Below are 24169 nucleotides of genomic sequence, written 5' to 3'. Positions count from 1 at the left end.
TTACTTAAAAACTCGCCTCACCATTCCACTCCCATGCAAGTGGAAAGTGAACCCTGGTAGAGCAAGCCCCCCCCCCTTTTTTAATGCCTACCTGCATGGTTGAGGCTGTCGGGAACCAAAGCACACAGTGGGTCCTGGGAATTGAACTCAAGACCACCTGGTCACAAGCTTGACACTGTATCCACTAGGCTACTGCATGGCCCCTACTTAGAAAACTAGTTGCCTAAAAAATTACCTAAATTTTGTAATGGTAAGAAAAATAGCCACCAACCCCTCCCTATCCTCCACATTCAACAGCTCCCTAAAATACACTGCCCACCTTCCACTTACTGCCTCTTCATTTATCACTTTTACATCTGTGCCTTTTAACTTTTCCTCTCTACTTTCCTCTTCCTTCCAAAATAACTTATAATTACTTTCGATTTTTTATGTCATACTCCTCCCAAATTCACATCTTTCCTTTATCTTTTGTATATATTGTCCTACTTTGCAATCAGTCTGTGAATGCTGACTTCTCTACCTGCTTCACTTCATCATCCCATCACTCACTACCCTTCCTTCTGCTCCCTCCCATCCTCTTTGTTCCACATAATCTTTGCACACCTTGTCACTCCCTCCTTGAAACACCCCAAGTAATTAAAATTATGTGAGCATGTAAAGCACCTGGGTTAGATAGGGAGGTACAGTAATAATAGACTGGCTAGTAAGGTTGTTTAATGTATGTCTAAGGGAGGATAGTGTCTCAGAGGACTGGAGGAGTGCCTACATAGTTCCATTTTACAAGAGAAACGGGGACAAATGTGTGTGGTAGTTTTAGAGGGATCAATTTGTTGAGTGTAGTTGGGAAGGTTTATGGGTTTCAACTGAGATGCTTAGGAGAGGAACAGTGTAGGTTTAGGAAAGGGGTCAGGGAGTTGTTATGTGTGAATATTTTCACACAGCCCAAAGGGATTTCTTCTTGTCTCAGGCATGATAGTGGGTAACCAAAAAAAAAAAAAAATCTACATTGGCCTGGGGTCCAGAGGCAGAGCCCCCCAGTAAGGTCAGGGGGCTGTGGGCCTAGGCTGAGTCTCTGGGCTGAATTGCTAATAAACAAATGCATGCAAGCTGTTCCATTGATGTTGCTATTGATATAATTTGGCCAAAATAAAATCTACCTCAGTCATCACCTTGCCATATGTACACATGGGCACCACACCACACAATGCTACACAAAACAAATCACTTGCGGGCCAGCACAAAATAACCACTTACACACAGGTACAGCCAACATACAAATCGCCCACAACTTCACATCAACCAAAAATTATTCGACCACAACAAAATCTTCTTTTTAACAAGATCATTTATTACAATCAGGAATTAATGACAAAAAATCAAGATCATTGTCAGGAAAAGAAAAAAAATTGTAATTCAGATTTAAATCAGAAGAATTTCATGCCTGTTGTCTTCCCTGTTTCTACATGAGGGGGGGCTGCCAATTAAGTGAAGCGGCCTTGCTGTGGATTGTGGATTGCCACATTGCTTCTGACCCATCATCCATGAGGAGCATAGATGAGAGGGAGAAAATGGTGGTGGATGTGAGCAAAATGGTTGGAAGTAGGTACATGCCTTTTGACTTGGCTACCTATGTTATATGGGGGAAAAAGCCCTTAGAATAGAGGAAAAATAAATATAATATTGCTGATAGACTTTAATAACATACAATATTCTATATTAGAACTTTCATTCCAGCTTTGATTTCCTCCAAACAGTTAACAATATAGCAAACAGCCACACTAATTGACATGCTGATGTCTGTTAGCATAAGTAGTCCAACTCTAAGAGAAACTGCAAACTATCTCTCTGCTGAGGCCATGTGCTTCAACAGGTTGCTGACAAGTTTCTCTAACTTTTTAAGTTCTTGTTGACTATCTGTTTTAAACTGAAGGCACTGCAAATAGAAGAAAAATATTTCAAGTGAAATTTGAAAGGATGAAAGGCTAGTGATTTTATGTCTTGTATCTCTGCCTGTTCTATCATAAAATAACAACTCAAAATATTTCCACATAAGAGTCTTATCTTAAAATCAAACATTGTCCTACACTCCTACCTAGTCTATCATCTACCACAATGTGGGGAGTAGGTTCCCAGTCAATGAAACCCAAGGTAACAACTGTTATTATCTACCATAACTTACTTAAAGTATTTTTGCATTAGAATATTGTCTATGTTCAAGGGTAAACAAACTACTTCAACTAGATATTTTCCCACATATTTCAACTAGATATTTTACTACATATTTCGCCCAGTCTTTTTGTATTGCATCCCAGACTGGACAATTATTGAAGAAGAAGAAGAAGAAGAAGAAGAAGAAGAAGAAGAAGAAGAAGAAGAAGAAGAAGAAGAAGAAGAAGAAAAGAAGAAGAAGAAGAAGAAGAAGAAGAAGAAGAAGAAGAAGAAGAAGAAGAAGAAGAAGAAGAAGAAGAAGAAGAAGAAGAAGAAGAAGAAGAAGAAGAAGAAGAAGAAGAAGAAGAAGAAGAAGAAGAAGAAGAAGAAGAAGGAAGAAGAAGGAAGAAGAAGGAAGAAGAAGAAGAAGAAGAAGAAGAAGAAGAAGAAGAAGAAGAAGAAGACGACACTTACCGAAAAGTCATCAGTGACCTTGACTTTGAGGCAACAGTTGGCATGGTCATATTTCATTGTGCAGCGTGTCTGGAAGCAAGGGAATACAGCAATTAAAACATTGGTTTTCAATATTCATTATAATCTTAGCTCCACTAGTTAGCACTTGCCACAACTTAATTTTACCATGCATTACTTTCCAAATTTAAGAGTAAAGATTATACAAGGACAGGAAGGTGACCTCCAAGACCAGCAGTAACAATTATTTGAATTATTACAATTTCCTTTTTTTATTTTTCACTCATTACCTGCTCTGTGAGATAGCACTATGCCTTTACTGTTATCATTCATTAGCTCCAGCACAGAACTGAACCAATACTTTCTCACCTCCAGATGCTAATCTTCTTGTCTACTTGTCCACCCAGCTACCATGCTCTTCATTATTGTTCTCAATTCTTTACTGTATTTTTTTACATTTTTATTTTTGTTGCTATACACATTGCTAGATGGCTAGGCATAGCTGAGAAACATCCTTGCCCCTTTCATGCCCATCATCCATGTCCCTTTCATTTCTTCCCATTTCAATAATGTGAAGACTACTTCATCATTTCCCCTGGCAATACTAGCAGTTCACCATCCAAATTCCACACTCATGGAACTGGTTGTCAAATTAATCTATACTGTACATCTAACAATGCAATCCCCATTACCCGAATTATTCAAAGTAAATCAAGAGAATTACACACATTAAAGAGCAGAAATCTGGCAGGGTTGATAAGGGATAACCTAACCTTGACAATCATAAAAGTAAGATTGTGGGGAGAGATATAATTGCTGAAGAACAAGGGTGGCATTTCACTACATGAAGAGATGAAAAAAATCAGTCTCTAATCCAGCCAAAATTAGAATCCACAGTAGTATTATGGTCCCCACATTAAGTAAATGATGCAAGATCAGACAATAGTGGCAAAAAACCATCCTTAAACTATTCCTTGGGAAATGAACAAATTACAAGTAAAAGAGGAGAAAGACATGGGAGTGTTGATAAAAGACGATATGTCACATGACAGACATATCAGCAAGATTGTGGGAGAGACATATGGACTACTGCAGAAGATTAAAATGGCCTTCCATTATATGGATAAAGAGATGATGAAAAAACTCATAAAAACTCTGATACGTCCAAGACTGGAATATGCATCAGTAGTATGGTCCCCACACAGAGTGAAGTATATCAGCAAGATTGAGAGCAGCAACCAAACTGGTCCCCAGCCTGGCAGATAAACTGTATGAAGAAAGATTTAAAGTACTAGGTATATCAACTTCGAAAGATTGAAGAGAAAGAGGTGACATGATTACAGTGTTCAGGTCACTAAAGGGGAGAGATTGCATTGATAGAAGAGATCCGATTAAAGATGGCAGGGCTTTAAGAGGTCATGGAAATAAATTAAGACCACATGTCAAAAGGATGTGAAGAAATACAGTTTTCCATGTTGATGTACAAATATGTGGAATAGCTTAGGTGATACAGCCCAAACTAACACAAGTTCAAATCTAAATATGATAATTGGAAATCAAAGATATAGATTAAGTTGGAACCTTACATTGGTCCTTTCCTGAATACTATAAGTAGGTAAATACAAAGGGAACCTGCAAAAATGATTCTCAGCATCATCAGAGGGACAATGATTGCAATGTTCAGATGATTGACGAGGGAAGATAGAGTTGACAGAGAAGATCTGATCTCTTGATCTGGGATAGGAGGAAAAAAAAAAAGGGATAGGAAAAAAAGTGAGGAAATACATTTTCCAAAAAGAAGTACAAACTCCTGGAATAGCCTAGCTAAAAGCAAAAAATGGAACCATACATGAACCTAAAACATGGTATGATAATAGATTAAGAGAGAAGACCCCTTGAGCATAGCTCCCTTCCTGTACACTTACAATTAGGCAAATAGACTGAAAGAATTGGGCCTACCATCACTGCAAAAAGAGAAGAACACAAGGTGATTTCATTGTAGTTTTCAGGCCATTAACTGGTATAGACAGTAGAAATATCCACTCCCATCCACCCTTTCATCCCTCTCATCTTAGCTCCTCATGGATGATGGATCATCCCTGTATCCTGCCCACTGCCCTGGGTTAGAAGCAGTGTAGCAAGACACAGGACATCCACTGCAAGGCTGCTTCACTTAATTGGCGACCCCACCTCTCCATTCCCTCATGCAGAAAGAGAATACGGGGAGAAAGCCCTAGGGGCTATGTCAAAATATCACTCACACATAACCATACCCTATTCCCCCCTAATTCCCTGTCTCCTCCCATCCTTACATCACAGCATCATAAATGCACAGCCAATCTCCACTCACCCCTAACTTCTGCCTTCTCCCTTCCTTGATCAAAGCCCCTTCCACCCCCATCCATCCATTTCATCCTATTCTGGTTGTACACTGGATTTTTAACTTGCTTGTGCAATAGCACTTTGGGATCTAGTCATGTCTATATAAAGCTGAGATAGGAAATTACACTACTGAACTGCATGCCTGATGGCAACATATTCTGCTTCACAAGTTTTTTTTTTAGATTTCCAAGATATAAGGGGGCCATGACTATTTAGTTCAAAACAATAACCTCATATACTATGTGTCATCAGAAGAACCCCAGTCAGAATCATAGTAATCAAACAGCCCCAACTCTGCTTTTGATTTACAAAATTCAAGGTCATGACCTAGTGTTCCCTTGATATACTTTAAACTCTTCAATATGAGTCAAATATTCATCTGCACGTTAGGCTGCCTGATATATGATAGTGCATCACAATACACACTTTATGAAATATAAAGCTACAGCTGTTATACTCATTCTCTTGCACCCAGAATGTTTATGACCACAGAAAATGTGGTCAACCCTTTCCACTGAATACAGGGGTCACTCATCTACATTTACAAAATAAATATAATCAGGACACCAATACTAGCATCTTTGTATACTCACTCGCATCTCATAATGCCTATGTGGGCATCATCATATTGTAGAGGTTAACCCCAAGCATACAATGATGCCAATGTCAGTGTCATGGGGTGTGAGTGGGTATATGAGGAAGCTGGTGTTGATGACCTGATTACTTTTATTTTGTACTTGTAGTTGAGTGACCCCCATATTCTGTGGTTATCAACATCCAGGGTGAAAGAGAATGAATATTACAGCTGTAACTTTATATCTTACAACATATGTATTGTGATGCCTCATCATACTTTGGGCAGCCTAACACTGTAAGTATTTGACTTGTATTGAAAAGATTAATGCATGTTTGGCTAAACCAAGGTGAGATACAGTGGGCTCATGACATAGACTGGGATAATTTTGTAACCAGAAAACATAAGTCAGTCCTGGTTGCAGTTGTAATATAAATCAAGCTCCATACTATTTCCCTATAAATTTTGGTACTGTCTAGTACAATGGATTCGTTACCTAATACCTTATTCATACGAAGGTCATATGGAATACATTTGGGTTTGCAGTCGACATACTGAAACATTCCAAAATTTTCTCACAATAACCTTTATGGTGCATTACTATGCATACAAACTAAATACCAAGGAAACATGACAATCTTCTTAAATCTTTCATTTTGAATTTCATACTAAGACTTAACATTAGAGAATTTAATTTCTCTGTATCACTAGCAGCTAATATAATCTACCCAAAATAATATTAGTACAAGAGTCTTTATCTGTCTTTTGGTACTGTCTAGTACACCGGATTTGTTACTTAATATTTTATTCATACGAAGGTCATATGGAATACATTTGGGTTTGCAGTCTGACATACTGAAACATTCCAAAATTTTCTCACAATAGCTTTTCTGGTGCATTACTATGCAATGATCAATGCATACAAACTAAATACCACGGAAACATGACAATCTTCTTAAATTTTTCATTTTGAATTTCATACTAAGACTTAACTATAGAGAATTTAATTTCTCTGTATCACTAGCAGCTAATATCATCTACCCATTAAAAAACTAGAAAAGCTACAAAGAGCAACAACCAAACTAGCACCAACTCTTTCTGAACTAACATACGAGCAAAGACTGTCCAAATTAGAACTACCAACATTGGAACAGAGAAAAGAAAGAGGCAACCTGCTGACTATCTACAGAATAATGAAAGGAATGGAAGTTTTAGATAGGGATGACTTGTTAATATGGGACAGCGGTAAAACGAGAGGACACAAAAAGAAACTAGAAAAAAAGATAGTTACAGAAGAAATTTAAAAAGGAACAGCTTCCCACACACAGTGATAGATACATGGAATAAATTAGACAATGAAACAGTGTGCAAACACTATACAAGATTTTAAGAAAAAACTTAAGGCTGAGAGATACAAAGACGGGTCACCACGAGCATAGCTCCCTTCCCGTATAATACAACTAGGTAAATACCCAAAATAATATTAATACAAGTCTTTATCTGTCTTTTGGTATGCACTGTGGTCAACTTGGGATTGTTCAAACCCTTGGACAGTTCAAGGGTTTGAACAAATTTCTGCCAATTTGCTTTAAACCATACAGAATAATTTACTGACTAGATTGTCTCCATTCTCATGAGTCTCAATAAATCCTGGCTGCTCTAGATAGATCAACATATTCTGATATGCTGTCTTTACATCCATCTCATGGAGTAATAAATTCTTTAATTATAAAGTTAAATTATTTGTGTCTACCTCTACAAGAAAGTGGTTTTACGAAACTTGAATTACATAATTCTCAGTGATGTCAGAAGCCCCGACAGCACCGTCTTCTTAATTAACCTATCTTCTTTGTTTTACTTTTCCTCTTGTTATATCTATTCTAATTTCTTTGTTATTCACTTATTATTTCTGCTGGTTTTATTTTCCTAAGCTTATCTATCTGATCAATTTAATCTAAAATTCCAAAATCGATATCTCTAATCATTTGTTTTGCATATGCATAAAAAAGGCCACTTAGTATTATTGTTAGAGAATCTAGCCCCATCTAGCTCCCCATGTACATTCTGTACATTAATTATACCATAGTTGCTGGGCAGTTATTGTAAGCTTTCTTTTCTTGTTTTTCTGAGTTCTATATGTTATCAATATATTTTCTGCCTCTTTTCTCCTATTTTGATCTCAATTGTGTATTTTCCTCACTATTCTTCATATTCATAATTCCTAAATTTGATATCAAATAGCATGCAGCACTTGACACAATCATGACAATGCATAAAGAATTAACACAACTGATGACGTCACTGCAGAGTAGATGGTGGCTGGGTTGGTTTTGGGAGAATGGCAGAAGCAAATGATGTTTTGGGGATAGAATCAGCAATTTCAAGTTGAAAATAATAATAATAAATAAATAAATAATAATACAATAAATAAATAAATATATATATATATATATATATATATATATATATAAATAATAATAATAATATTTTATTTAGGTATTGCCTTGGGAAGTACTAAACACAACATTACAAAGGATTACAAAGAAAGAGCATGGCCAAAATAAATAAATATATATATTCATACACACACACACATACTTGTCAAATTGACAGCGAAGATTGGAGATCCAGAAAAAAAAAAAACAATTTTTGTGGATTACAGCGATGAGGGAATACCTGTGTTGTATTAGTAGGGAAGGGGAAAGCTCATAGTGTAGTGGGCCGGTGAAGCAACAGGAGAAGGGGAGACATTACTGAGGAAAATGGAAGAAAATGAGGAAGGGGACGAACGGGCCCCGGACGTCAGAAGGGGTGTCAACAAAAGGTGTGCAGATGACACAGATGAGGTTGAACAGGTGAGCAGAGGTATTAAAAGTAGAAATATAGATAATAGCAGCTCCATGGAAACAGGAGATAACTACTTTTATGGGTATAATGAGGGTGGAGATGACAACCTCCCCCGACTAGTAAGTCTAGAGGAGAGGGAGAAAAAAAAAAAAAAAAAAAATGCATGGGAGGTTAGGTTTAACCAACTAACACTAGTTACACAAAGAGTTGATAAACTGGAAGAACTAAAGAAGGAGAATCAAAACCTAACTAAAGAAATAGAATTAAAAAGACAGTTAAGAGAAGTAAAGGATGAGAATGAGGAATTAAAGAGGAATAATAAAGAGAATAAAGAGTCCATAGCAAAAGAGGTAAGTGGTTGGAAAAAAGTCCAAGAGAACATCGAAGTTGAATTTAGAGATATAGTTAAACAACAGATGAAACAAAGGACACAGTTATTAAAGTGATAAGAGAGGAGAATATAGTAAGAGACTTAGCAGATAAAAAGAAATATATTATTATATTAGGAATGGAAGAGAAATATAATCCAAATAGGACTACAAGAATACAGAAGGAAAAAGTAAACAAGGTATTAAAAGTAGTTCAAGAAGATGAACAAGAAATAGAGAAAGAAATTGAAGAAATATATAGACTAGGGAAATACAATATAGACAAGACCAGACCAATTAAGGTTAAATTCAGGTCACAAACAACAGCAGAGAATATCTTAGCAAAAACAGGGAAACTAGCAAAAAGTGATCAGTATAAACAAGTATGGATAAAAAGAGAGATAAAGAGGAAGAGAAAACAAAAAGAATAGAAACTAAGGGAAAAACGAGGACAGAACAGAGTCAAAGAGAAATTCTATTGGATAGTGGATATGAATGTGAGGAAATAGTTCATAGTAGAGAAAAATGGAAGGGAAACAGAAAACAGGATGGAGGTAACAGAAAATTAAAAGTGTCTTTCACAAATATAGATGGCTTAATAACAGGCTTAAATGAGCTGAACAATTACCTGAAGGAAAAAGAACCGGACATAATGGGAACTGTGGAGACAAAATTGAAAGGTCCATTACCACCCAACAGTGTAGGACATGGCGCATATAATTATTGGACTGGAAACAGAGAAGTAAAACAAGGGGGTGGAGTTATGTTCCTGACTAAGAAGGATATAGATGTGAGGAATGTTACATATGGAAAGAACAGAGATGATTATGATGGAAATAGAGGACAGGGACAAGAAGAGCAGGAAGTTTGTGGTAAATTATATGCCTCCTAAAACAGCTTCGTGGGGAGAGAGAGAACACAAAAATATGTTAGAAGACACAAGGATAACACTAAATAAGATAATGGAAGATGGAGAAAGAATAGTTATAATGGGTGACTTTAATTGTAAAGAAATCTGCTGGGAAGAGATGACAGTGAAAGGTGAAGATGACCTATGGGGAAATGTACTATGGTACTTGATATGTTTATAGAACATACAATGACGCAATGAATACAAGAGAATACTAGGTATAGAAATGAGAAAGAACCATCAAGACTGGACCTAATAATCACATCACAATCTGAAATAGTGGACAAGATTGAATATAAGACACCAATAAGTAAAAGTGACCACATATTGGTTGAACTGGAACTAAATGAAGAAAAACACATGGAAAAAAAAAAAAAAAAAAAAAAAAAAAAATATAGAAAGGGAAGATTGATGTATGGAAATTTATTTCTTTTATAAAATAAGATTTTTTTTTTTAAAAGCAGAAAGGGAAAGGATACACAAGGAAGAAACAACAGTAGAAGAGAAATGGAATATTTTGACAAAAATTTATAAAGGAGTGGAAAAGTATGTTCTAAGACAAAAACAAGAAAAAGAAAATGTAAATTGTTGGTATAACAAAAGATGTAGGGAGTTAAAGACAAAAGGGATAAAGCTTGGATAAAATGGAAGACAAAAGACCTGAAAAATGGAAAACATATACTAGTTATAGAAATCAATACATGCAAGTGCGCGGAGAAGAAAAGAGAAAATACGAAAAGGATGTCATAGAAAAATGTAAAGACCAAACAAACTGAAAAACAAACAAGAATTAGTGAAACTACAAGGAGTTGAATACACAGAGGAAATAGAAATGGCAGAAATTATGAATAAGCATTTTAAATCAGTGTTTACGAGGGAGAACATACAACTTATAGATGTTGAGTTGGAGGAGAAAGTCCCCCCCTATGAAAAAGCTAGAAGTAACAAGGAAAGAAATAATGAATCACTTGAGTTATCTTGATGTCAGAAAATCGCATGGACCAGATAAAATGGCAAACTAGATTTTGAGAGAATGCAGGAACAAACTAACAGACAAAATACATAGTCTTGTAAGTAGTTCATTAAAAGAAGGAAAAGTTCCAGAAGATTGGAAAAGAGCAAATATTGTACCAATATATAAAGGAAGACCCTAACTTTAGACTGGTCTCTCTTACAAGTACAGTAACTAAAATTTGTGAAAGAATGATCAAAATTAGATGGGTAAGGCATTTGGAAAAAAAACAATGTACTAAATCCATGGCAATTTGGATTTAGACAAGGGCGATCATGCATCACAAACTTGATGTGTTTCTATTCAAGGCTAATAGATGTAATACAAGAAAGAGATGGATGGGCTGATTGTGCATTTCTAGACCTGAAAAAAGCTTTTGATAAGGTGCCATATAAGAAATTGCTAGAGAAATTAGAAACTGCAGGAGAAATACAGGGCAAACTGCTGAAGTGGATGGAAGACTACTTGCATGAAAGAAAAATGAGATTGGTGATAAGAGGCAAACATTCTAACTGGGATGAAGTGATTAGTGGAGTTCCACAAGGAAAAATTCTGGCTCCAATAATGTTTGCTATATATATTAATGATATGGATTAAGGAACTGAAAGATACATGAGCTTCTTTGAGGAAGATGCAAAATTGTTGAAAAAAGTGAACACTGTAGAAGATTGTGAATCACTGCTGAGTGGTCTCAATAAAGTATGGGAATGGAGTAGGAAGTGGAAGATGGAATTCAATATTAAGTGTAGCATAATGGAATTTGGAAGAAGCAAAAAAGGAATAGTGGGATCATATAAATTGGGAAAAGAAATAAAAAAAGTAGAAAATGAGAGGGACCTGGGAGTCATTATTATAAATAATATGTCCCCTGAATAACATATAAGCACAATTTATAATCTAATAAGAAAAATCAGTGGCATTTACATACTTGGACGAAGAAATGGTGAAGAAAATACTAGTCACTTTGATAAGACCAAAATTGGAGTATGCAGTGACGAAGTGGTCACCAAGTACAAAAAAATGTATAACAAAACTATAAAGAATACAAAGAGCAATTATGAAATTGGCACCAACACTCTCAAATCTATCATATGAAGAGAGACTGACAAAACTTGAGCTACAGACATTAGAGCAAAGAAGAAAGGAGACTTGATAACTATTTATAGAATCATGAAAGGCATAGAAATTACTGATAGAGAGGATCTAATAAAATGGCATAGTAGAGATACAAGAGGACACACAAAGAAAATCAAGAAAGACATTTATAGAAGAGACCTGAAAAATAACAGTTTTCCCCACAGGGTAATAGACATTTGGAACAAGTTAGATGAAAATGTGGTGTGTGCAAAAACGACACACGAATTTAAATATAGTGAATTTAAACATGGATGGGGTGGTGCGAGAGGTGAATGCTAGGGTAGTGAGTCAGGGATTGGAGATGGTTAAAGAAAATGGAGAAAAGTGGGAGGTGAGCCAGCTGTTGTTTGCGGACGACACTGCGCTTGTGGCAGGGTCAGAGGAGGGATTGAGGAAGCTTGTGGCAGAGTTTGGGAGAGTATGTGATAGAAGAAAGCTAAAGATAAATGTGGGTAAAAGTAAGGTGATGAGATGTACAAGGGGTGAAAGTGGCAGTAGATTGGAAGTGAACATTAAGGGAGAGCGACTGGAGGAAGTGGATAGTTTTAGATACTTGGGTGCAAGTGTAGCAGGAAAAGGTGGAGTGAAGGTGGAGGTAGAATGTAGATTGAGAGAAGCGAGTAAATGCCTTGGTGGTTTAAAGAGTGTAATGAGAAATAGACATTTGGGAATGGATGCGAAGAGGAGACTGTATGAAGGAGTGATTGTGCCAACAGCACTGTATGGGGCAGAAACGTGGAACATAAGAGAGGAAGAGAGAAGGAGTTTGAATGTGTTTGAGATGAGGTGTCTGAGAAGTATGGTGGGGGTTACTAGGCTAGACAGAGTGAGAAATGAGGAGGTGAGGAGGAGAACAGGGGTGAAAAAGGATTTGGGAGAGAGGGTTGATGAAAGGATATTAGGATGGTTTGGACACATGGAAAGAATGAGTGAAGAAAGACTAGTAAAAGAGGTATGGAAGGCAGATGTGGAGGGAGTGAACATGAGGGGACGTCCTAGGATGAGGTGGATGGATGGGGTGAAGGGGGCTTTGGGGAAGAGGGGAATGTCTGTTGAGGAAGGAAGGGAGAGGACGGAAGACAGAGGTGAGTGGAGAATGGTTGTATATGGATGATGTTGTGACTGCATGAGGAGGAATGGGCGGGGGGGTGGGGGGTGGGGTAGTATGTGTGAGTAAATTTTGACGCAGCCCGAAGGGATTTCTCCCCGTCCTCTCCTTATTAAAGGGGGACGGAGAGGGGGGGTCGCCGATTAAATGAAGCGGCCTTGCTGTGGATGTACTGTGTCTTGCGACACTGCTTCTGACCCAGGGCGGTGGGCAGGGTGCAGGGATGACCCGTCATCCAGGAGGTGCTCAGATGAGAGGAAGGGTGGGAGGGGTGTGGAGTGTATTTAGGGATGAAATGGGTGGGAGTGTTTTTATGCCTTTCCCTTTTTGGCTACCTCCCTTGAAAGGGGGAAAAAGCCTTGGTATATGTATGTATGTATGTATGTATATAAAACGAGATATGAAGACAGGTCATTACGAGCATAGCTCCCCTTCCCATAAAATACAACTAGGTAAATATACACATAAATATATCAAATATAAATAAGTAAATAATGATGAATAATAAACAAACATAAATAAATAATAATTGGGGGATTCTCTGTGAGATTGACTCGAAATTCAAATTAACACCCTCATCTCTCAGATTTTGCTGAAATTTGGTTTATACATAGTTTTAGGGCCCTAAACACATTTCTGAAATTTAAAGGTCAATTCGAACAACCATTCATGAGATATGACTTCAGATATTTTGAGGTCATATGAGAGGTCCCTAACATTTGGTGACCAATAACTACATACATACATATACCAAGGCTTTTTCCCCCTTACAAGGGAGGTAGCCAAAAAGGAAAAGGCATAAAATCATTCCCACCCATTCCATCCCTGAATACACTCCACACCCCTCCACCCTCCCTCTCATCTTAGCACCTCCTGGATGACTGGTCATCCCTGCACCTTGTCCACTGCCCTGGGTCAGAAGCATCATCCCTGCACCTTGTCCACTGCCCTGGGTCAGAAGCAGTGTTGCAATAACTTGGGTGATGTCAGTTATATAAATGTATATATATTTAGAATAAGAAGACAAGGAATCCACATGTCAGTTTTAGAACTCTAGAGAAAAAAAAAAAAAAGGGAGGGCAAGGGAATATATATATATATATATATATATATATATATATATATATATATATATATATATATATATATATATATATATGAGAAAAATGGAGGCATTAGCTTGGGCTATTAGAATCAGTAAGAAAAAAAAAAAAAAAAAAAAAAAAAAAAAAAACCTATAATTAACACGCGAGTTATGTTTCCATCAATTGTCACCTATACATATTTTTCACATTCAAGCTCCTAATCTAATTATCTTTAATAAAGAAATAAAAGCACATCTCTAGGCTATTATAAACAGCCATATAAAAGTTACCTTGGTAATTTTTATATAATTAACTTATAAGTAAACACCATGTATTTACAAATTGTTTGTCAATACATAAGAATGCTGAACGATATGGCGATTTTTGCAACATGTTTCTATTTGTACAGAATCAGCACAGATAGTTGTAGTTTAGGTCTACAAGTTAGTACAGGTTCAGCCAGAAGTGTGTGTGGTTGGTTATGGTTTTCTAATGAGCCTCACAGAATATCAAGAATTAAAATAGTCTATAATTGTATTCTAAAATGTGTCATCTTCTTGTATATTTTTTATTTACAGATTTACAGAAATTACTCGGTGATATCTACATCTTGGCTTAATTATTAAGCCTTTTCAGCAAAATACTATGGTTCAGCACTTGAAATACTGCCAAGACCCTACTAAAAAGCATACAAAGTGCATAACAATCAATCTTATAAAAGTGACTGATGTGCTTATTAGAAAAGTGTGATGGAAGATTGTAATAAAGACTCATTATTGCATGTGAACTGTTGGACACTAATGATGAATAACCCTTCAATACTTAGAACTATTGAAAACAATGAAACTGAGCAACATTTATTTGAATCATCTTCAAGCAGTAATTTGAGTGACATAATATCTTCAAATCGAGATCTGTATGGTGAATACTTGGTTGAAGAAAATCCTTCAACTTCAACTGAACCAGTTTTAGCACTTCTGGACCAAACGCCAGTAAAAAAAAAAAAAGTGAATGATAAGATTATTTAGTTTTGTTTGATTTATATGGTGTACAATTTTTCTTGCTAGATGTATTGCTTAGACACTTTTTAATAAAATAATGCAAATAGAAATCCTAATTATTATGCAATGTGATAAAAAGGCCTATAAAAATATCGGTAACAGACAAACTTTTCCTTTGCCGATCTTCAGCTGTTCTTGTAAGAATATATTGGCTGTGACATCAATACTGCTGTTTACATTTTGATGCATGTCATATGTGTGCACTATATAATGCAGTGCTGCACTGTCAACTTGATCAGTGATGTTATTCGTGTGTTAGCAATGTTTTCATCAAGTATTTAGTTCAAAAATGGTTGTGTCACCACAAATTGCAACAGTGATTCAACAAAACTTTCTGCTGCGGCTGGACTTCATTTTCATTCCTTTCTAAAAGACCCTGTTCGCAAAAAGGACTGGATCACTCAGTGCAGACGGCATGAGTCACGGAAGCCTGGTTTGAAAGCAAAACTCTGTTTAAAACATTAAAAAAACAGTACATTTGGAACCCTGGCTTTGGCGAGTCACTAGGAATTAGCATGAAGCTCATTCCAAAAGATGCAACACCAACAATTTTTGTTATTGACAAGACCCCAGGTTTGGCAAGCAAATACCATCAAAGGAGCACTGCTATTGAAGAAAGACAATGCCTGGAGGTAGGTGTATCAGTCTGTATCATGTGCAGAACCCTTACATGGCTAAGTGCCACCCTGGGGCAAAGTTCTCAGTGCCTCACCTCCGCTATCACCATTTCCCACCTCCATCCCTTACAGCCTGTTTTAGCTACTGGCTTAAAATATTTCACATTCTGTTGATTCTAATACAAAAATCGTCAATTACAGTAAAATATGCAGGGTTCCTTTGACTTTTTTTTTTATTATTATTATAATTATTTTGTCAGCCTTGAGGGTGGCATGTCCAGACTAGAATTGCCACCCCTTAAATGTGTCGCCCCAGGGCATATGCAACCCCCAACCCCATGTGAGGCCCCTGCGCCATCATCAGTTTGCATACAATAAAAATATCCCTGATATTTAGGGGACTCTTTTTTTAAGACAAATTTGAAAATAGTTCTTTCTATACATATTAAATGCCCAGCACATTTTGAAACTTGAAAATAAAAACAATTGTTTACAATTTTCATGGTAATCTTATAGTACTTATTTTTCATTTTCATTTTACTGTTATATTACCATATCATAATCCTCATCACATATGTATTGCGACTGAATTGTGATAAGCCAAGTTAAATTATCTTGTGGGCCAGACATAGGTTATTTTTTAGAAGTGCACACCTATGTGATATAGCATTAGAAAATTATCATTCTTGTTAATCATAATATATAACGTAATATATGTTCTTCTTGGCAGAAATAACAAAATACCTTGTTAAAGCAAATATACTACAGAATGAAATTGTGAGCACAGCATCGAGATGCCATGTTGTCATCTGTCCAGTCCAGTCAGTGTCAGTAAGACAATAGTTTTCACATTGAGCAGTGGGTGTTCTCCAACTCCAAGTGATATTAATAAGTGCTGTTACAAAGACAATAGAGCTTGCTTCAAGCTACGCAATAACTCTAATCCCCACAGTCCGGTGAAGTAATCTGGCCATCAGCATCCGTGATGACGACCCAGATGATCTTTAGAATTACAGGTACCACATTATGGAAAGAATGAGTGAAGAAAGACTAGTGAAAGAGGTGTAGAAGGCAGATGTGGAAGGAGTGATCATGAGGGGACAACCTAGGATGAGATGGATGGGGTAAAAGGGGCATTGGGGAAGAGGAGAATGTCTGTTGAGGAAGAACAGGAGAGGACAGAAGACAGGGGTGAATGGAGAATGGTTGTATATGGATGATGTTGTGATGTATGAGGTGGAATGGATGGGGGATAGGGGATGAGGGAGTATGTGTGAGAAAATTTTACACAGCCTGAAGGGATTTCTCCTTGAATTCTCCTTTTCTGCATGAGGGAACAGAGAGTGGACTTGCTGTGTTTTGCGACGCTGCTTCTGACCCAGGGCAGTGTGGTGTATCATCCACCCACCGCCTTTGTTCGTTAGTATATAAATTTTAGCAACTTTTTTGTTATTAATTTCCAAGAAAAATGCATATTACATTGATGTATTATAATTTACAAAAATTTAAATTTTCTACTGCTATATCACATAGAAGTGCACTTCTAAAAATTTACTCTTGGGATCTAAATCAAATGTCTTGGGCTTGTTTAAAATAAAGAAGTGTTTCATTTACTTGTGTGCATGACCACATAAATCACACATACACATCACAATCAGAGAAATTCTTTTTTTTTCAGTAATCGAAACTACACACCCACACTCAGGTGATTAATTTTCTTTTTTTAACATTTGGTCTGACAATTATCCCTACCGCCAGACCAAGCATCTACTAGTATTACAAAATTAGTCATCATATTTTGTCTACTGTATGTTTATTTGGTCACCAAGCATGTGCACATGCCTATTGCCCATGTCCCTTGTAATAATCAATGAACATGAGCATGTGGTGGCCTGGAAGCATAACCTATGGTCAATGGTCACCAGATTGTATTTCCTCTTTTGCTATAAATAAAATGTTATCATCTACACTAATGGTGGACAAAAGACACCAAGATCCACACAACGCCGGGCACATGACCTGAGCCACCAAGATCCACACATGTACGCCGGACTAGTGACCTGAGCCCCCGTCCCTTCTAGCTTACCTCACAAGAGAATGGAAGCTAGCTAACGTTACTCCCATATTCAAAAAAGGTGACAAAAAGAAACCAAATAACTATAGGCCTATAAGTTTGACTTCGATCATGGGAAAAATAATGGAAACTATCATCAGAGATGCTATCGAACATCATTTAGAAAGTAACCGTTTGATAAATGATAGCCAGCATGGTTTCAGACGGAAACGTTCTTGCGTGACTAACTTACTCGAATTCTACAACACGGTTATCTCGAATTATGACAAAAGAAACAATATAGATTTAGTATATCTAGACTTTGCAAAAGCTTTTGATACCGTCCCACACGAAAGACTACTTACTAAATTAGCTTTGCATGGAATAAGTGGTAGCCTATTAGGTTGGACTAGTAATTGGTTGAATGGTCGAAAACAGAGAGTTGTTTTAAATGGAAAAACTTCTGGATGGAAAAGTGTTGCAAGTGGAGTTCCTCAGGGTTCCGTTCTTGGGCCACTTCTATTCATAGTATATATAAATGATATAGACCATGGACTAAAATCTACTGTTTCCAAATTTGCTGATGAAACAAAACTGTGCGGAGTGGCAAATGATCACGCAAACCAATTAGATATTCAAGAAGATTTAGATAAATTACAGCAATGGTCTGAAAAGTGGCTAATGAAATTTAACACAAGTAAATGCAAGGTAATGTACGATTACAAGTTATTTGGAAATTCCTCAACAAAAGTGGATAGTGAAAAAGATCTCGGCGTAATTATCAGTAGCGACCTCAAATCATCCAAGCAGTGTATTTCAGCCTCTGAGAAAGCAAATAAGATTCTAGGACTGATTGCGCGATCTTTTGATTTCAAAAGTCCATCACTCATTAACAAGCTACATAAATCGTTAGTCCGTCCACATTTGGAATATGCTGTTTCCATATGGTCACTGAATCTCATTAAAGACATTGACAGACTGGAAAAAGTACAACGGCGAGCCACAAAACTGATTCCAAATATCAAAAATAAATCATACGAAAATCGACTAAAACATATGAATCTGTTTTCCCTAAAAAAAGTGTAGACTCAGAGGTGACTTGATACAGGTCTTTAAATTTCTAAGGGGAATTGACAACATCAAAAGTGACCAAATTTTTACATTGAATGATAACACTGGGTAACAGCCAAAAAATTGTCAGGGGTTTCTCAGCTGATTTAGACTAATTTTGGTGTTCTAAGTCCGAATATCACATTGGTTTTGCTCAATCTGGTCAACTTTTTGAGATACAGCCATAGGCCTACCTGACGAGCTATACATATGATAATTTGAAGAGTTTTGAGTTCAATCCTATTTTTCTTGAAGAATATAGCGAATTATTCATATATAAATGGTTGCTTCTGGTGTGTTTCTGTTTGAAATTGACTAATTGACTTATTTCTTTCTTTTCAGGGTATTGATATGGCTTCGGCGCGACGGCCATGCAGGAATAATCCTGACATTTTCTGCTACATTTGCGGAGAATACACGCTGTCAATGCACAGGAAGAGCATCACAAGCTTTGTGAAGCGTGCATACCAGGCTTACTTTCAAGTCAAGCTGGGTGACCAAGATAAGTCCTGGGCACCGCACACGGTGTGCATGATGTGCGTGGAATACCTCCGGCAGTGGACGAAGGGCACGAAAACTTCACTGAAGTTTGGGATTCCGATGGTTTGGAGGGAGCCGTCTGACCATGAATCGGATTGTTACTTCTGCGCCATCAATACTACTGGCATCAACCGGAAGAATCGGAGCAGCCTCCAGTACCCCGACCTTCCATCTGCCCGCCGTCCAGTTGCTCACTGTGAAGAACTTCCTGTACCAGTGTGCAGAGAGCTTCCTGACAGCGACGACGAGGCCACCACTGCATATGAGGGAGGAGATACAGAAGAAGAGTATGAAACACAAGATGGTCCGCAGCCCTTTTCACAATGTGAGCTTAATGATCTGGTTCGGGACCTCAGCTTGTCGAAGACTTCCGCCGAGCTGTTGGCCTCCAGACTCAAAGAGAAAAATCTACTCGGCGAGGACGCGCGTATCACGTTCTTTCGTAGAAGGCATCAGGACTACATGGGCTACTTCTGCCAGGAGGAAGACCTCGTGTACTGCCGAGATGTCGCCGGTCTTCTTGTTAAACTCGGCGCTCCTCAATATGATCCGAGAGATTGGCGACTCTTCATAGACAGTAGCAAGCGCTCTTTGAAGAGTGTGCTCATCCACAACGGGAACGAGTTCGCCTCAATTCCTCTTGCGCACTCCACAACTCTCAAAGAGAAATATGAAGCAGTCAAGTACGTGCTCGACAAAATCCAATATGAGCAGCACCAATGGCTCATCTGCGTCGACCTTAAGATGGTGAACTTTCTACTTGGTCAGCAGTCCGGGTACACAAAGTACCCATGCTTTATATGTAAGTGGGACAGTCGAGACAGAGCCCAGCACTATGTGAAGAAAGAGTGGCTGGCACGAGAGCAGTTAGTACCTGGGGCGAGCAACATCATAAACGAACCTCTTGTTGACCGGGAAAAGATTTTGTTCCCACCGCTTCACATCAAGCTTGGGTTAATGAAACAGTTCACGTGCGCTCTGGACAAGGATGGGAGGTGCTTCAACTACCTGTGGCGAGCCGGCATTTTCGATGGCCCACAGATACGGCAGCTCATCAAGGACACAGAGTTCGAAAACTCCATGAACACGCTAGAGTGCGCCGCCTGGAGGTCGTTTGTGCAGGTGGTGAACAACTTCCTGGGGAACAAGAAGGCAGCAAACCACGCCACACTCATCAACAGCATGATAAAGAACTTCCAAAACCTCGGGTGTTTGATGAGTATAAAGATGCATTTCCTGTTCTCACACATGGAGAAGTTTCCTGAAAACCTTGGTGCGGTCAGCGACGAGCAGGGAGAAAGGTTCCATCAGGACATGCGTCAAATGGAGGAGAGGTACCAGGGGAGGTGGGACGCAGTCATGCTCGCGGACTACTGCTGGTCGCTGAAGAGAGACAACCCAGCAGCTGCTCACACACGGAATTCGAGGAAATGGCGATTTACGCCGTGAACTCCGAACTTTTGTGTCACGTAACGCTCATGTACATGTATTAAGCTTATCAAATGTAATCGAGTATATAAAAAATGAATGAATTAGGATACGTTGACTTTTACTTCCCCAGGAAAACGGAAAAACCGAATTTTTATGATCCGCAGAAATTGGGTTTTTGGACGAAAAATCGTTTTTTTCTTAAATGTCTGTAGCGAACAATCCTGACCTGATTGAGAAAAACCAAGGGCATTTTCGGACTCAGAGCATCACAATTAGTCTAATTCCGCTGGAAAACCCTGGACGATTTAAAAAACAAAAACTTTTGTTACCCAGTGTAATCAGACAAGAAACAATGGTCTCAAACTGTCCGGAAATAGATTCAATTTGGAAGTAGGTAGAAACAACTTTGACCAACCGTGTAGTTAATGAATGGAATAAACTTCCTGCACAGGTAGTGCAATGTAGTTCAGTTCAAAGCTTTAAGAATCATTTAGATAAATACCTAAGTAAGATGCTGTAATGATTATAATTTATCTTATATTATTTGTTTTTTGTTTTGTTATCATTTGTCTGTCTGATTTTCATTTATTATTAGTTATATGTCAATTAATTATTATTTACTATTTACCTGTTTGTTTATTATTTAACTATACCTATGCATCTATTTATGTATTTTATTTGTTATTTACATTATCATAGTTTTTATTATTTTAGTATTAATATGATTTTTTTTTCGCATCCGACCTAGATATGGATCAAAAGGTCTCCTGTCGGCATGCTCCGCCTTTGTAATCCTTTGTAAAACTGTTCTCTACTCTGTAATTCATATCTGCTGAAGAGGATCACACCAAGTGATCGAAATATACAGATCTCTATATCTTCGCTTATTCTTCTCCGAAAGTGGGTCATCAGTATTATAATACACCTAAATGATATTGAAAGCAGCTCTAGCAGGCGCTCAATCAAGCACATATAATCTCATGTTGTTGGTCTATACACTGACCAGTTACATATTAGGTGACATCTATGATGGTGAAACACATGTACAAATATCTATGTACACATGATTATGATGATTATGTTATGTACGTTACATCACATCACGCAAAGTAGCTCATGCTTGCCTGCTGCATGCATGTGTTAAAATGTTACTGATCAGCAAAATATTTGACCACTTGATAGCTGCAATCTAAAAGCAGGCTGTTCTGGATCCCAGCTCTCCAGCTGCTGCGTGCTCTGTGCAGCGCATGTTCAATGGGGGCGATTTCATTTGAGCATATTTATTTAAAGCATATACTTCATATTTTCATATTGAAATGGGAAAATATGAAATGGTAATGACTATTTCACATAATTCATAATCTTTTTCATCACACTAAACCAATACTTTGGCAGTTAAGATTAAGCCCATTTTTGGCTAGTATGCCGTGATTTTGGCTAGCAGGCTACCATTAATTTCGAACCCTACCCTGCATACATTTTTTGGTTAAGAACTTAAGACTTAAGTAGGTTAGAATGAAAAAATAGTGAATGCTCTCAACAAAAATGGCACTTCAGTGCAGCAGTGGGAAGATTGCTGGAATTATTTTCTCACAATCTCTTAGATTTAATATTAATTTCCACTAGAAATGTTACTAAGTTGTTGAGGTTGTGCTATAAAATCTAAATACAAAAAATATACAATCTATTGTATGAGCTAGTGAGACACAAATTCCTTTGCTTTTAGCAAGGTTTTTTGTTATTAATTTCTGCCATGAAAAACTTATATTACATTGTTGCATTAAATTTAAATAAATATTTAATTTTCAATTGCTATATTGATATTCATATTGCATAGCCTGACTACTAATAAAAATACCCCTGCTACCATTCAGAGAAGGTTCCCCTGACACACCCTTTGCTATTGGAAAAAAAGAATACGGTATTCACCTGTATATTTCCCCTCTCACTCCTAAATTCCAAATTTGCTACAAGTTGGCCGTGGACAGTTTACAGTTACAGTATCGAACGTCTCTCGACAATCAAGATACACAAATAAATTAAACAAACACCAACGATCTGGGTTAAGTTAAGACAGAGTAATAACACTAATAACATATGTCTCCACCAACACTATTCCCTCAAAGTTATCATGAAGTCGAAATAACAGTCAAAATCGAGCAAGAAAAGTGTTTGTAATGGGGGTCATCACGATATGGTTCGAGCTGTTAAGTTTAAAAACAAAACTCAAACTCGTCACTTTTTGTTCGAAAAAGGATAAAACTTACTTTTGAGTTAAACAGTTTCTTTGTACTTACTCTGTCTGGTGAACTGAGATATAACCTCTCCGCTGCCTTCTCAAAATCTTCAAAATTTTCTAAATAGACCATCACCTCAGGATCTTGAAACTCCGACTCCTTTCATCAATGGAAACAGGAGATGAAGATATATTTGAGTGATTTATATATCAAATTTAAATAAATAGTTAACAATTTTATTCCACGTCTAAATGAGAGGAATAGTAATACTTTTCTCACTGAAAAAATAAATTAACTATATAATATAGTATAATTTTGCTACAAATAGACAACAAGAAATCTTGTGATTCTAAACATCAATGTTTACATACACCAACGTGTAACTTGTGTATTTATCCTAAAGGCCTGTACAGGTGAAAAGAATATGCACACAAGGACAATATTATTATGAATCTGTGAAGGCAGACAAAATAATTATTTATAATAATCAAGAGCGGAAAATATACAATTTGTAATGACACCAGGGGTCCACAATACGCAGACTGGTAATAATACCACAGGTAAAAAAGTCATGGGTAAAACCACAATTTTGGATGGGAGAAAAAAATTCACATTTAGTGTATGGTGACCGATAAAAAAGTCACATTTTTTGATACATGACTTGTACATATAGACACTATTAATAAAAAGTCACATACCTAACTCGGTCAGTTATTGATTGTACATTACATGTATATTCCATGTTTTTTCGTATTGATGATTTAGATGGTTATTCCAGTCAAGCAAACCACACGTGGCGATGGTGTTATGACAGTTACACATAGTGTCGATAAGTTAATCAAACAAAAATATTAAAGTCATTCTTTTATTTATATTAAGAGTTGTATTCTTGTTAATCAGACGAAACAACATGAAGAAACTCCGCCACAGTCTTCTTGTTCTTTCGCCGAGCCAAGGTCTAAATAAACAGGTCAGACCGGTTGAATTATTGTGCGCAGCTTCTGACGTCATTAGGCTGGGTCCGTTTTCTCTTTGTGAAACACTGAAGAAAACTGTGAAACGCCAAGACAGGAACTAT

General features: G+C 37.2%; 1 protein-coding gene across 1 annotated transcript; it reads right to left on the bottom strand.

Annotated features, from left to right (window-relative positions):
* Window positions 1-1680: 1680 nt before the first annotated feature.
* LOC143034913 (signal recognition particle 9 kDa protein-like) lies at window positions 1681-23622 on the bottom strand. The gene is made up of 4 exons (XM_076201256.1): window positions 23598-23622; window positions 23152-23250; window positions 2623-2691; window positions 1681-1933 (listed from the first exon to the last, which is right to left on the bottom strand). Exons 2-4 carry the CDS (start codon window positions 23221-23223, stop codon window positions 1838-1840), a joined length of 237 nt encoding a protein of 78 aa, XP_076057371.1. The 5' UTR covers window positions 23224-23250; window positions 23598-23622; the 3' UTR covers window positions 1681-1837.
* Between the last annotated feature and the right edge of the window lie 547 nt (window positions 23623-24169).

Source organism: Oratosquilla oratoria, chromosome 18 (genome assembly GCF_046742065.1).
Source record: "Oratosquilla oratoria isolate Oo_2021 chromosome 18, ASM4674206v1, whole genome shotgun sequence".
NCBI lineage: Eukaryota > Metazoa > Arthropoda > Malacostraca > Stomatopoda > Squillidae > Oratosquilla > Oratosquilla oratoria.
Note: the sequence above shows the minus strand (reverse complement) of the source record. Positions and strands in the feature narration are given on the sequence as shown.